Source organism: Habropoda laboriosa, unplaced genomic scaffold (genome assembly GCF_001263275.1).
Source record: "Habropoda laboriosa isolate 0110345459 unplaced genomic scaffold, ASM126327v1 scaffold469, whole genome shotgun sequence".
In the NCBI taxonomy this organism is placed as follows: Eukaryota; Metazoa; Arthropoda; class Insecta; order Hymenoptera; family Apidae; genus Habropoda; species Habropoda laboriosa.
The window spans coordinates 573,177-587,636 of NW_017100616.1; the positions used below are offsets into that span (position 1 = coordinate 573,177).

Consider the following 14,460-nt stretch of genomic DNA (forward strand, 5'->3'; position numbering starts at 1 on the left):
CATTGTTGCCACCCCTTTCAAAATGTTTTATATTTTATAGACTAATAAACCCTTATGCATTTTGTCCAATGTTATATATTTAATGCTGCATATATCATATAAAGTAATTCTAAAATTATTTACTTCATTGCAACTGCAAATCATATTATAATAAATATTATCATATGCATTAAAACTTAAAAAGTATAACGAAGACAAAACGAAAATCGTTTGCAAAAAATCCGTATTTAACTAAACGTCGAATAAATCGAAGCATAACCAAGTTCTTACTAGCAACGTACCATTCTGTGTCCGTACAGGAGCTCCAGACTGTCGGATACCACCAACAGCCAAAGGACTAGCTACTGTTGACATTTTGTAATAATTTTTTCACTTTTGTGTAATACTGCAACTGAACGACGATCGAATTTTCGATTGCCGACAAAACTTTCGTAAAGAAATCCGCGTGTGATTCCTACTGATGACGACTAGCGACGCCTATCCTTCTTACTTCCTTTTAGGGGCAAGTTTAATATAATTTTCCATTGGATAGATCATCGAGTTCTTATTTTTAATTGGTTACGAAATTGTGGACAAAAAACGTTTTCGTTACCTTCTAGAAAAGTCCTTGTTGTCTAATTTATAGTACATATTATACATGACAAAACACTGTAAGCATTAAATATGGCTTATAAATGAAAATAAATAAATCCTCAATTATATCGCATTCAAATAATATAAAGTATAGATCTTTTGTTAAACATTGAAATTATAGATTCGAATGTATAATTAAACCATTTAAGGTGTTCTTAATAATATATGATTAATTTATTCTAATGTTACTAAATTTCGAATTTTACTTTCAAAGTAAACATTTGCAAGAGTTGGTAATTATTTGCAACTGAAAAGATTGGTATTGTAACATCTCGTAGTTTTTCCGCGAAGAAACAAATGTGTGAATTATTTAAGTGTCAGAACGTGAATAATCGCGTGTTGGTGCCCGGAAAGCGTATGTGGACGATTTTACATAATGAAAAAATAATTGATGGACAATTAATGAACAGGAGAATAACATTTAAGTTTTCTAGATGCTTCCATGGAGTTACGCGCGTAGCTGCGCACGCATATACTATATTGATTACTTCTACATGCAAATTACAATTTAATATTACTCTAAGATCCTTATCCTATGTTATAATAGGTACGAGTTATATTTAAATATAAAGTAACATTTAGTTCGTTATAAATATGTATCTGGTAAATGCACTAAAATTAAAAAAGAGAATTCACATGAGAATCGCAAAGTGTGGACCTCATGTCAGGTTCGCATGAATCGCGTATTGTGGGCGTCATAGATAAACTAAAGATAAAGGTAAATGTTTAATAAAGAATATTTATTGTTTATTGTATATGACATAACATTTTATACATAGAATTGTAAATGATAAACAATTTTTTATTTTTTTAAAGTTAAAAAAGTTTATGATTACGAAGTATAACCTATCTGAATACAGAAATAAATAACATTATTGTACCTCAAATAATTGTTTTTCAGACATGGTACTCTTAACACATTTATTTGGTTGCACCTTACAAAATTCTAAATCTCTTGTGAACATTACTACTACTAATTTAGGTTTGTAAAATATACACATACATTTAATATGTTTTCAATCATTAGTATTATTTTTTTGCTAGTACAAAAATTGATAAGCATTCTAAATTTATTTGAATCAAATATTTTATATCCATGTAGTATTTATTTAATTTTAAAGATTAACAAATTGTTAATAGCATTTGTAAGATATGCATCAAAGAGAAGCAGTGGTAGTACACGTAATTCACCTACTAATCTAAAACCAAAGCACAGAGGATGGAAAGTGCAAGATGGACACTATGTTCAGGCATCTACAATGTTAGCTACACAACTTAGACCTAGATTTCATCCAGGATTATATGTGAGTTCAATTGTATTTTTTAAAATACGTATTTATGCATGGAACAATCATGTTACATTAAATATTATTATTTAAATATGTGCTAATTATTTGCTTATTTCCCAGGTTGGTTTTGGTAAAAATGGTACATTATATGCTTTAGAAAAAGGAAAGGTAATGGTCACTTGTGAAAAAATTAATCCAAATATGGCTCGTTCTTGGGCTAAATTGAATTATGCTGGCAGAGAAAACAGTGTCATATATAAAAAACACTTTAATATTATTCCAGAACCGCAACATGATAGATTTGTATTGATTGATACTATTTAGATAAAATTTTTAGATTGTATTTCTTTTTATGTAAATTGAAAATACAGATAAACAGTCAAAAAGAAAATAATTTTCTCTTTGAAAATTCTATTGAATACATTATTCAAACATAGTACTTTCAGCCCATTGAAACGATTGGTATTTTATATTATCTTGATTTGCAGAAAAGAATGCATATACTTGCGTCTTTCGAACATGGCAAGCAATCCGACATTGAGCTGAAAGTTCAGTTATTGGGATTTCTTCACTTTTGTCTTTACATAAGATTATAAATTGAGAGTGAAACATAATAGGCTCTCCTATAAAAGAAACATTTTAAAAAACAAATAATTAAAATTTTTATCTAGGCCTAATAACAACATTTAAATAAGATATGTTTTGTATTACCAGGATACACCAAAAAATCTCCTCCAAATTTTTCTCCACTAGTTACATAATACCCTTTCTCCCACAGATCTTTATATGTTTTATAACGAAGTTGTTGTTTATAATTGCAAGGATATTTCCATTCTATTATTTCCACATCAGCTGTATCTGTCCATGGATATACTAAAAATGTATTTTTATCAAATATGTAAAAAATTAAAACAAATCTTTTAGATATGATTTTAGTATTATATTATTTTGTTTCATGTATTTTATTTATCATTACCATCATCTTTTCTTTACCTGTATGAGTTTGAATCAGAGCATCACTTTTATCTAACTTAGGTAATTTTGCCATTTCCTCGTTTAATAAATCTTGTCTATTTATTTCAATATTATTTAGTGCTTCTTGTACTTTTGGATCTAATGGTTTGCTTACTTTTTTTTTTCTTGTATCTATTCCAAGAATTTTTCGTTTCTTTCCTTCTATAATTTTGTCCATCATTCCAATCACCTACACTGATATTTATCTTAAAAAAACATTAACAAAATATCGTTATAGTTATTAGAAAATATTGCTTTATTAACCTGTTTTTGTCTTTCTTTCCTTAAGCATTTTTCTTGTTCTATATATAATGTATTTCTATATTCTTCAAAAGTTTGCTTTAAGGTATTAGATGGTGGGTTTTGAAGACAGGGATATCGTATCAGACGTGCAACATTTTTTTCAAGTAAAAGAGATACTTCTTCTGGAAGTAAAAGTAATGGAAGACCTGAAAATATATCTTGTCTAGGTTTTTTTGGAAGACAACCTATGAGTTCACCAATGATTCGATAATCCCGTCTAAGCTTCAGCCAGTCATTTACATTTATACACCACAATTTAAAAAGATGATAATATTACCTTCTGCACTCCATATAAAAACGTTATTTCTTGCTGAGATCAAATCTATCATTTTTATAATGCAAAACTTTTGAAATCTTTACCACTGTGTTTTGTAATCATAATATCCTAATTTACATATAGTGTTAAGAAGAATGTACATGCTATACTAGTTCCTCTTTTCAATAACCAATCAAATTAAATATTAAATGTTGATCCATATATAAAGGTAAATTTTCAGAAACTGTTTAAATTAATAAATAGGAAAATATTGTATAATATTTTTGGAAAGATTGTGTGACGTTCATGCTCCGTGTCTTATGCGTATCAGCCATGAGATCCATATTCTACAACTCTCATGAGAATCCACCTTCTTCATTTTAGCGCAATTACCCATATAAATCACACATTATTTATGATAAATTGGTAAACTTTTAGTATTAAAGAATAAAATATGGACCTTTAGCAGACAGTGGAGAAGAAAGAATTTAGCAGTAGTCAGTAACTTCTTGTACAGAACAGAGTAAACGGAGAACAACATACAAGAAATGTACGTACAGTGTCCTAATTTAATTACTCCGCGCATTTTATCTCCTGAACTATTCGTTATTCCAAAAATGATTCATATAAAACTCACTTAAGAAGGTATTTAAAGTAAGAACAAAATTAATTGGAATTTTTTCAATTTTACAGTCAAATGAGGAGTGTCTTAGCAACAATTATTCCAAATAATTATTATCGGGACTTGAAAACATGGTCACAGACTCCATACTTGAAATAAAATGGTATTTCAACGGGAGAAATATTAAAAATTACGCAGTTTATCGTTAGAAGAGTTCAATCTTGGAGGGTGTGTTCTGCTCAGTCTGCCGTCAGCGTTCAAAGTGGAAGGTTCGAGACCATTCTTAGGAACGAAGTATAACAGGTTAGTTGATTTTTTAAATAGAAATTCAATGAATTTTCAGCTTCTAATAATAGTTATTGTAATTTAAAGCATAATTTCATCTAGTAAACAGTTTAAAATTGATACTTATAATAAATTTTTAATTGCTTTAACATTACTAATACTGTAGATAGTGAAATAAAGTTTCTTCTTTATTTTCAAGTCCTTTAATTATCGAATAATTGGTGTTTCTTGTTAAATAATAATTTAGATGGTAGTTTATAATATTGGAGGTGTTAAATAAATTTGTTGCATGATTTAACTTAATAAAACATCTTAATTTATTAAGATCGCATTAAATTAACAATTACATGCGGTAGATTAGTTAGAAATTGTTTCTAATTTTTATTGCAAATTGAAAAATTAATGTTCTTTGCGTATGAATTACAGATGGACCTTCCACACCCCATAAAATACAAGGAAAGGAAACAAAAAATCAGGAAACACGAAAAAATGAAGTTATTTATGAATAAATCAGTTATTTATTGTAAAATTATTGTTTAAAATGTATATTACAAAAGGTAACAATATACCAGTATTGTTTAACTTTGTACTTTTTCTTTTTTTAAAGGGGGAGATCGTGCTTGCAACATTGTTGCCGCGAAGCGTTCTCGAAAAATGCACAATGTTGCAAAACGGCGCGTTGTGCAACAATGTGCGTTTTTCGAGAACGATTCGCGACAACAAAGTTGCAAACCCCGATAGCGCGTTTTGCAACAATGTGCCTTTTTCGCGAATCGCGCGCGCGACACAATGTGCAATTTTCGGGAGCGACTTTCGGCAACAAAGTTGCAAACTCAGAACGCGTTTGCAACAATGTGCGATTTTCGGGGGAGACTTCCGGCAACAAAGTTGCAAACTCAGAACGCGTTTGCAACAATGTGCGATTTTCGGGAGCGACTTCCGGCAACAAAGTTGCAAAACGGCGCGTTTGCAACAATGTGCAATTTTCTGGAGCGGCTTTCGGCAACAAAGTTGCAAACCCCGATTACGCGTTTGCAACAATGTGCAATTTTCGGGAGCGATTCGCGGCAACAAAGTTGCAAACCCGATTACGCATTTGCAACAATGTGCAATTTTCGGGAGCGATTCGCGGCAACAAAGTTGCAAACCCGATTACGCGTTTGCAACAATGTGCAATTTTCGGGAACGAATAATAATAACGAAAATAATACGAGTTAACGATGTTACAAGCGAGAACAACGCTTGTAACAATGTTACATTCAAGCGTAGTGGTTGTCATAATGTTTGCGTTCGAAATAGCGCTTCTAATAATGTTGCAATCAGATATAGAGATTCCAACAATGTTTGCGTTCAAATATAACGCTTCAAGCAACGTTGCATTCAAAAGTAACACGTACAACAATGTTTTGCATTCGAAATAGTGCTTCCATCGATGTTGCATTCGAGAATAGAGACTGCAACAATGTGTGCATTCAAGTTTCAAAGATGAACAGTGAAATAAAAGTATCTTGCTACTTAAAAACCACCGTTCAACAATATAAAAGTTCTTTTCCTGCTACTGCAACCGTGTCCCACACCTCGATCAATTTGCAACCGCAAACAAAACGTCATTATACATTCTCAACATATTTCTCCACCCCTATAAATAACCCCTCTACGTACATTACTAGTAACGTTAAAACAATAAAAAATTTATTCTAAATACAAATTTCAAACTGCTTACTACATGCAATTATGCTCTAATTTACAATAACTAATATTAAAAGCGAAAAATTCATTGAATTTCTATTTAAAAACTCAACCAACCTGATAATACTTTATTTCTGACGATTCTCTCGATGTTATTCTCAATCCTTGGATAATTGCACGAATTAATTAAAATGGGGCACCCTGTTTGTGTATTTCTTGGAGTTACTCTTCTTTTGCTTTGTTCTGGACCAGACGCTGCTGACAACTGCTAAATGTTTCCTTCTTCACTGTCTGGTGCTTTTACCATGCCTTTACGAGTCCAAAATTCTGCACACACGATAAAATATATTAAATAATCAATTATTGGGTAAGGAGAGTGAGAATGTCGAGGTGGAAGCTCTTGCGATGTTCTCTTCTCGAGCGCTCGTAAAATACTAACTCGAACTGTCCGTAATCTGGCCTTAACTGTTACCCACTAATTGTAAGAGTTTCAGCTTTCTATTTCATCACGTTTATTATATAATTGGAAAGCAAATTAAAGCATTTCTTAAGTTAAAACTGCACATATAAAAGAAAAATGCATGGTTGATTTATAAATTACGTTAAAATTAATGCTTTTATCATATCTGTATTTCGGTCTGCATTTTGGCGATAAGTAAGACAAGGAAATCGATAGAAAGAAACAAGGATAGCACTCAAATAAAAATTATATGAGAATGTAACTAAGAGAGTTGCCTTTCAGATGCATACAGCTAGTTGATGGCAATTTAGAATGCTATGAAATTATTGAAGAACCGTAAACGTATGCGGTATCGTTCCCGACATCACGTACTAAAATTGTTAATAATTAATTATCAAAAAGGTTTGGTGCATTAAAAACTATATGTGAAAGTTACCGAAGGCCCACACTTCATTCTTCAATTCTAAAAGTTCACAAAATCATCGTAATTATTGAGTTATTAATAATTTTTCCCTGTCCGACATGATGTCGCCTTCAGAAGGTGAAGCTATGGCGGCCCCCAGCCAATAGGAAACGTTTTCTCTCTATCCTTATCGCACACTAGTGCGTTTCTTGTCTAATACCTCTGTAACATGCTGTGTTCCTGTTACAAAGTCGTAGTTCGCGTCACCAAACACGAGATGGCATTAGTTTCACTTTTAAAATTTTCTATCCTTGTCTACGGATATTCCTTTCCTTGTCTAACTCATGTCTCTAACGCTATTTTTGTCTACCCCTAATTTTTTCCTCGTTTAACTCGTTTCTGTATTGCTAAATACCTCGACGAGATATCCTTCGTAATGAGCACGACTAAGTATATTGGATTGCGTGGGTAGAACTGTTCACGATCTTTTGAAAACAGTAGAACACGCGCATGTGATGAATCATCTACTGATAAACAATTACGTTACTTTCTTATTTGTAATATATTATTGTAATCTTATTCTATGCTAAATCGGTAACGTTGGGAGCGATATGAAAATGGTAAGGCTCTTCTTAACCCCAAAGCCCCGAACAGAAAATCCCATAAGATGCTAGGTCTATCCTGTACGTCGTCTGTGCTTCTACATTGCAGATGAAACATTATCGACGATTGATATCCTACCGACCAAGAATCCACAGCCCTCTTTGATCCTGCAAGGGAATGCTTAAAAAAAAAAACAGTGGACATTTGTCAGTTCCCTACTAAAAAGAAAAACCATCGTGCGTAAATCAAAAGGGAGATCTTGTTATACGTGGACATACGGGTCACATGAACGAAATAGTTTCTAATCTTTGTTCGTTCACGCTTCGTGGCACGGACCGGTTGGCCCTCGCCTAGTTACATTTTTTTGTTCTTCATGGGAAGACGAGAAGACGTAACAATTGTAAATAATGTTTAAATGTTTGATTTACTGTTGTATACTTTAAATGTTCAGCAAAATCTGTGTTATTGAAAATGTATTTATATAAATACAGATGTTTTTATACCGATGACATTTTATAAATTATAAAAGAGTATTCATTTATAAAATGATAGAAATTTCTGCTGTTTACTTTGTCACCATTCTTAATGTTACTACGAAGTCCCATAAGGTGATAGGTCTATTTTATACCTCGTCTGTGGTAAAACATTATAAAAATGTTTTAATTCAACAGATGTCGCCATTCATCATTTCTGAATAATTGTTTCGGGAAGAAGGGGAAGGAAGAGGATTGTCGAACATCTGTCACCAAGCGAAGACTACGTCCGTTTTAGTCCCAAAAACCGCAATACCGCCATGGCACCCGGTTTTATAATTTTTTAAAGAAAGTCCAATATATTCGCAATTGAAGTCGCGTTGAAACATTGGTTTTTTTTCTATTTAAACGTTTATTCATATTTGGTGAGTGATCAAAAGATATCGATTATCCTTGTTTACCAGTTGCAAAATGAACAAATAGATTGGAATTGAAGGGCAAGCCCTTCAATTGCAGAGCTGCACACCTTTGTGGTTAACCTTTAAATTCAAAACGTGCATAATTCAGTTCTTTCAAAGTACACTTACATGGTTTAACAGTATATATTGCAAAAAGCATATTTTGGTTATAATTCACAATGAATAATATTTATTTTCATATAAATATGTTCCATAACTTTTTATAATATTGTAAGGCCATAATTGACGATTATGATATTATCAAGTAAAAATATTTGTTTTTACAAGTAATTGTTTATTTGAACGTTTTAACAATATTATTTTTAAACAAAAGATTCAATGTTATTTATAGTGCAGTAATAATATTTATTTATTACTTCAGTCTTGGAAACATGAGTTCAGGTAGACCAATCAAATGTGTTGTGGTAGGGGATGGAACAGTAGGAAAAACATGTATGTTAATATCATATACAACAGACAGTTTTCCAGGAGAATATGTTCCCACAGTGTAAGTATTGCCTTTCTATAAACTAAAACATCTTCCAGTTATTTATTATGACATAGTACAATTCAATTAAAAGTTATTTAGAAAAACTACTTGTATTTTTGGCATTTTTAAGTTCAATATACATATAATAACTTTCTATTGTTCACTTCTTTCTAAGAGCAGTGAAATGGGATAGCTAATAATAGTAAAGCAGTATTGGATACCCTTCCACTACTTACAGGAAGTAATCCATTTTGTATTATATTTTTGCAGCACTATTAAACCCTAGAATCTTTTGAAATGTTATTTGTATAGTGTTTAAAATAGACTAAACATTAAAATACTTTTCTACTATGCTTGAAACAAATGTAAAAATGTTTTAGAATGGTATTTAAGATGTCTTATAATTTTAGTCTCATTTAATATTTAATTTTTTAAACATAGGTTTCATCATTTTATACAGGTTTGATAATTATTCAGCACCTATGGTTGTGGATGGAATACCTGTTAGCCTAGGGCTTTGGGATACAGCAGGTCAAGAAGATTATGACAGGCTTCGTCCACTTTCGTATCCACAAACTGATGTTTTTCTGATTTGTTTCTCAGTAACAAGTCCTTCATCCTTTGAAAATGTTACCAGTAAATGGTATCCAGAGATAAAACATCACTGCCCAGATGCCCCAATGATACTTGTTGGAACTAAAATAGACTTAAGAGATGATCGTGAGACACTTACTGCCTTAGCTGAACAAGGTCTTAGTGCTATAAAACGTGAACAAGGACAAAAATTGGCAAATAAGGTCAGAATAAAACTTAGGCATAAGAAAATAAACATAATATATTTATACATTCTTAATTTTATATTTTGTTATACTTTTCTAATTAATAATTTTAAATATAATCCATAGATTCGTGCAGTTAAATATATGGAATGTTCTGCACTAACACAACGTGGTTTAAAGCAAGTATTTGATGAAGCAGTACGTGCTGTTTTAAGACCTGAACCTCAAAAACGCAGACAGAGAAGATGCATTATGTTATAAACAGTAAATAATCAAGAACTAATCAATGTAGGTAAAACCACATATAAACTGACAGACTGAAATTAATTTTCTCACAAAGAAAAAAAATGAAATATGAATGTTTTGAAAAGATGGTAGCAACCTATGCATTTTAATAAATTCCTCTGGCAGCTATAGTTTACTGTATCATAAATAAAGTACAATTTACAGCATGTTATTTCTAGTACAAGCTGTAAAATTAATATAAGATTAGGAACTTACACAACCAGAAAGTATGATACCAGTATAATTTTGAATCAGTAGTTGCAGCATTTAAACAAATAAAAATTATTAAAAATTTGCATGCACTTCATGTAGCTAAAAATATTGAGTCTTAAAACTTTGAACATGAAAGCTGCCAGACTTATAAATTTTTATACCTATAATAGTAAAAACATTCATTTAGTATACACATATGATAGGTATAACAATCAATATACTAACAACTTTTATAAAATGTAAAATAGCATTATAGAATTATTTAAACATACAGTGCCATAGCAACGAAGAAAAATCAAATCAATAACGCGAGCATTTTTTATGTCAGTTCTAGACAATATAGGTATGTATTTTATTACAATTTCATATTAAAGAAGTTGAAAAAAGATATGAAAGAATTGAAGAATCTCATAATAAGAAATATTTTATATTTATCTCAAAATTTTCGATAAATATTGTGATTGTAATATTTCTTTATACATTAACAGAAAAGTATATTACATATAAAATACTGCCAACAAATATTCATACATGTTTTGTGTATAATAAATTTAATGCTTTTATGTGACACACTTTATTGTCTAGAATTTGAACATTTTTCTTATGATTACATAATACAGAATATGCCGTTTTATGGGTATATTGATATTTATTTTATTTTGATTATGTACTGAGTAATCATGCTCTGAAAAGACTTTATTACAAAACATTAAACGTTTTTATGTCTAAAATTGTATTTCTGTTGTTGCATGTGGCAGATACAATTTTACAGATTGTTGCACTGGTGCAATTTGATCAACAGTTAAAGGCTCTAAATTATTTTTCGTAATAATTGAGAAGTACATTGTGAAAAAAATAATCAAAATATATATTGAATTATGTAGAAAATATAATACCAGTGACAAACATATGGTGCAAAGTATGTCTATAATACCAAGAACATAGCACAATTTATTTTGAAAGGTGACCATGACATTTTAACCTTCCATTATTATTTTTATCAAATTAATTTATATTAATTGTCACATTAAAAAGAAAAATTAATAACATATTTTACAATAATGAATATATTGTACAGAACAAGTAATTTTTTTCTTTTATGCGTGAAATTACTTACATATCCACACTTACATTTAATTTATCATTCTGAATTTTGTCCTTATTATATTGTAACATACTTTGTTTACATTAATCTATAATATTAAAACATTATTTTCATAGATATTACATGCTCTCTATAAAAGGACTCAATAAAAAAAAAATAGTGTGATGATGACTAACAAATATTCCACCACTTGTGAACATGCTATTTTTTATATTTGGAAAAAAGCTTAGAATATAGAAAGATAGGACGTGCGTGCCATATGCTTTCAAATTTATAAAATGAATATTGAATATCATACTTTATTTGTATTTATACTCAATGTGAATTTCAAACGAATTGGTGATATGTCATCATATTTAAAAGGAAAAAAATTCCTAGTGTAAGTGAGGGTGAACTAAGAATGAGGCATATTAATGCTTGTGCATATGCATATCTTTCCGTATTGTAACTTAAAATGTATGCGTATCTTACACGCCGACTTAGCTTTGTGTGAATAGCTGAGAAATGAAAAAAAAAAAAAAAAGTATTCATTAAGTTGAAACGAATTGTTTATTTTACTTTGACGGAAAGATGTTTCTTGTACGGTGGTTCTGCTTGATTTGTCTGTTCGATGTACAAATTCGATGTATAAAAAATTAAAAGGCGAGAAAAGTTTTCGCTAACGGTTTTCGTCCAGGTTTATGATAGGCTCAGACTTCAGTTTTCAATGTTTGCTTGCCATAAACCATTTGGTCGACGAACATTCAGAATTGTCTCCATCTGTAAATTGGCTGCTAACGGAATTTCTTAATATTTACGCCTTAACAATGCTTGCTAAGTGTACATACTGTAGCATAGTAATAACATGCTCTAAATTTCAATCAAACTAACTATAAATAATAACCTTTTTCTTCTTTCTTTTCTTTTATATATTTCAGTATGTACACAATCTATTATTAAAATAATTAGTCGTGTGATTGAAGTATAGAGTGTGTCGTAAGATGTTTGCAGTAAGCTTTTTACACTTTGTTATACTAACAATGGTTTTGAACAACAAATTTATTTTCGGTATTTTTGCTGCAAAATATCTTGTAAATTCGTGTTTTAGTTAAGAACGTACAGTACTTTGTAGTTCCTGTATAAAACAATTGTTTCTTTGATACTTTAAAAAGCACAATTCAAAACATTATTATTGCTCTACAACAAATATAAGCCTAGGAATTTTTTATATTATGTACATACGTACATAAATGATACATTTATTATATAAAGTGAACAGATACCAGCAGTGTGTTATATAATAATTGTATGTAACATTTGCATTTATTGTAAGTAGTGCATTTATTTTACTATTATTACTGAACATAAAGTTTATCAAATACAAATTAATTGAGAATAAGAATAAAACAAAGCACAATCTTTTAAATAGTATTTAAATGATATTTAATTTTTAAGATTAATATGAAGAACTTTTTTGCAGTATTAAAATGTAAATAAAAATTTTATTCTATTACTCCAAAATTTACTACTTATACCTGAAATTTTTCTTGTATACTACATTTAAACTGACATACATACCTACAATTTACTGTAATAATAATTAATCATAGCTTTATTTTAAGTGAGAAAAAAGTTAAATTCAGGCAGCTAATTCAGTGCAAATGTTTCTTTATATGTACATATATAATAATCTCTTTAAGTAAATAGGATCAAAGTTAATAAATGTTTGTACTAATGATGTAGCTGAGAATCTACGCATGTTGGTAAGATGAATTACACTACTTACAACTTGTGCATTTAATGAAAAGTATTTAATATCGACTTTTTCCATTTTTTTTTCTTTCTTTTTGATGAAAAAAGTAACAATAATAAATGCTACAAACCAAAGTTCAGTGTTACTTTTAATGTAATGCTTATAATCTTTATTAATATATATACTTATTGCATATAAGTATATATAAAGAATGGATGTATGAAGTGTAAAAATATTCTAGTCACCATGAATCTGATTTTATTTGTATATGCAATGTTTTATTGAAATTTATATTCGAATCACGTCTAATTAATAAACATTTATATTAAAAGAAGGAAACAATCAAACTGGAATGATGAAATGAAGGACATGAAAGTATTGATCTAATTTAAGATATTGTCAATTTAAGTGAAGCAGAATAAACCAAACAAGGAGGATAAGAATGCATTAGAATACAGATGTATGTATATGTACTAAGTAAATTTAATAGTCAGTAACTTATAAACATAACATTTATCTATTTTCTTAAAATTTCTGTAAAATCACTAATTTCTGTACTAATAAAGCAGCACAAGAGAGCATTATGTCAATACAAATAATGTTTCATTTTTATTCTCACAATTAATAATATTAAAGGTAAAACACCATTTATTTTACTACATTATATAACAATTGAACTTTTATTTAAAAAAGTAATAGTAGTATTAATTGTATTTTCACAAATGAACTCTTCTGCTGTCAATATAAGAGTGAAAGCAGATACAAATTTAAAGATTAATTTGAACTATCCTATTTTCATATGGAAAATTCAAATTACAATGTTGAATAATCAAAATGTATCTACATAAATGCATGTTTTACATACCACTTGGAAGCATTTATTTTTATTTATGTGTATTTTAAAAAGGACTTCTTAAAATAAAGTACATAATAAGAAATATTTTGTTTTCAATTAAAATCCTTACCTGTGTTTTGTGAAAATTCAAAACTTTAGCTGACAATAGCAAATTTTATTTTAATTATATTGCAAACAATTTGCATTAAAGAATTAAAATATGACTTATTCAGTTTAATAATAATTTCTATTTATGTTACTTTCAAGGTGAAAGAATGTCGAAATGAAGTGGTACGTCATATTTGCAATGGTATATTTTTAAACGGAAGATTTATATTATAAAACAAAGTTATAATATAATTTCATAAGATTTAGTGTTTGAAAAAATTTAATTTCAATATAGATGATATATCTAATAAAAACAGAACAAAGTAATGTCTGCTTCTCAAATCTAAAAATATTTTGTAAGTTAACAAGAAATAAAAATAAGTCTTTTGTAACAGTAATCGATTAAATTTGTTGCAAGAGTTTAA

General features: G+C 29.4%; 4 protein-coding genes across 4 annotated transcripts in view; 2 read left to right on the plus strand and 2 right to left on the minus strand.

The window, feature by feature from the left end:
* Positions 1–452, minus strand: part of LOC108576726 (T-complex protein 1 subunit alpha) — a 2,643-nt gene extending 2,191 nt beyond the window's left edge. The window contains 1 exon segment of the mRNA XM_017939783.1: positions 202–452. Within this exon segment, the coding sequence (XP_017795272.1) occupies positions 202–354 (153 nt within the window). The 5' untranslated portion in view covers positions 355–452.
* A 791-nt stretch (positions 453–1,243) lies between these two features.
* On the plus strand, positions 1,244–2,246 carry LOC108576727 (39S ribosomal protein L27, mitochondrial). The gene is made up of 4 exons (XM_017939784.1): positions 1,244–1,351; positions 1,535–1,615; positions 1,774–1,937; positions 2,043–2,246. Exons 2-4 carry the CDS (start codon positions 1,537–1,539, stop codon positions 2,244–2,246), a joined length of 447 nt encoding a protein of 148 aa, XP_017795273.1. The 5' UTR covers positions 1,244–1,351; positions 1,535–1,536.
* Positions 2,247–2,345: 99 nt separating this feature from the next.
* LOC108576723 (tRNA-splicing endonuclease subunit Sen34) lies at positions 2,346–3,568 on the minus strand. Its single transcript, XM_017939780.1, has 5 exons — positions 3,518–3,568; positions 3,201–3,473; positions 2,916–3,126; positions 2,634–2,795; positions 2,346–2,545 (listed from the first exon to the last, which is right to left on the minus strand). The coding sequence occupies exons 1-5, from the start codon at positions 3,566–3,568 to the stop codon at positions 2,346–2,348; spliced, it is 897 nt and encodes a 298-aa protein (XP_017795269.1).
* A 5,312-nt stretch (positions 3,569–8,880) lies between these two features.
* Positions 8,881–11,547, plus strand: LOC108576724 (ras-related C3 botulinum toxin substrate 1). The gene is made up of 4 exons (XM_017939781.1): positions 8,881–8,996; positions 9,439–9,775; positions 9,884–10,045; positions 11,477–11,547. The coding sequence occupies exons 1-3, from the start codon at positions 8,881–8,883 to the stop codon at positions 10,016–10,018; spliced, it is 588 nt and encodes a 195-aa protein (XP_017795270.1). The 3' UTR covers positions 10,019–10,045; positions 11,477–11,547.
* Positions 11,548–14,460: the final 2,913 nt, after the last annotated feature.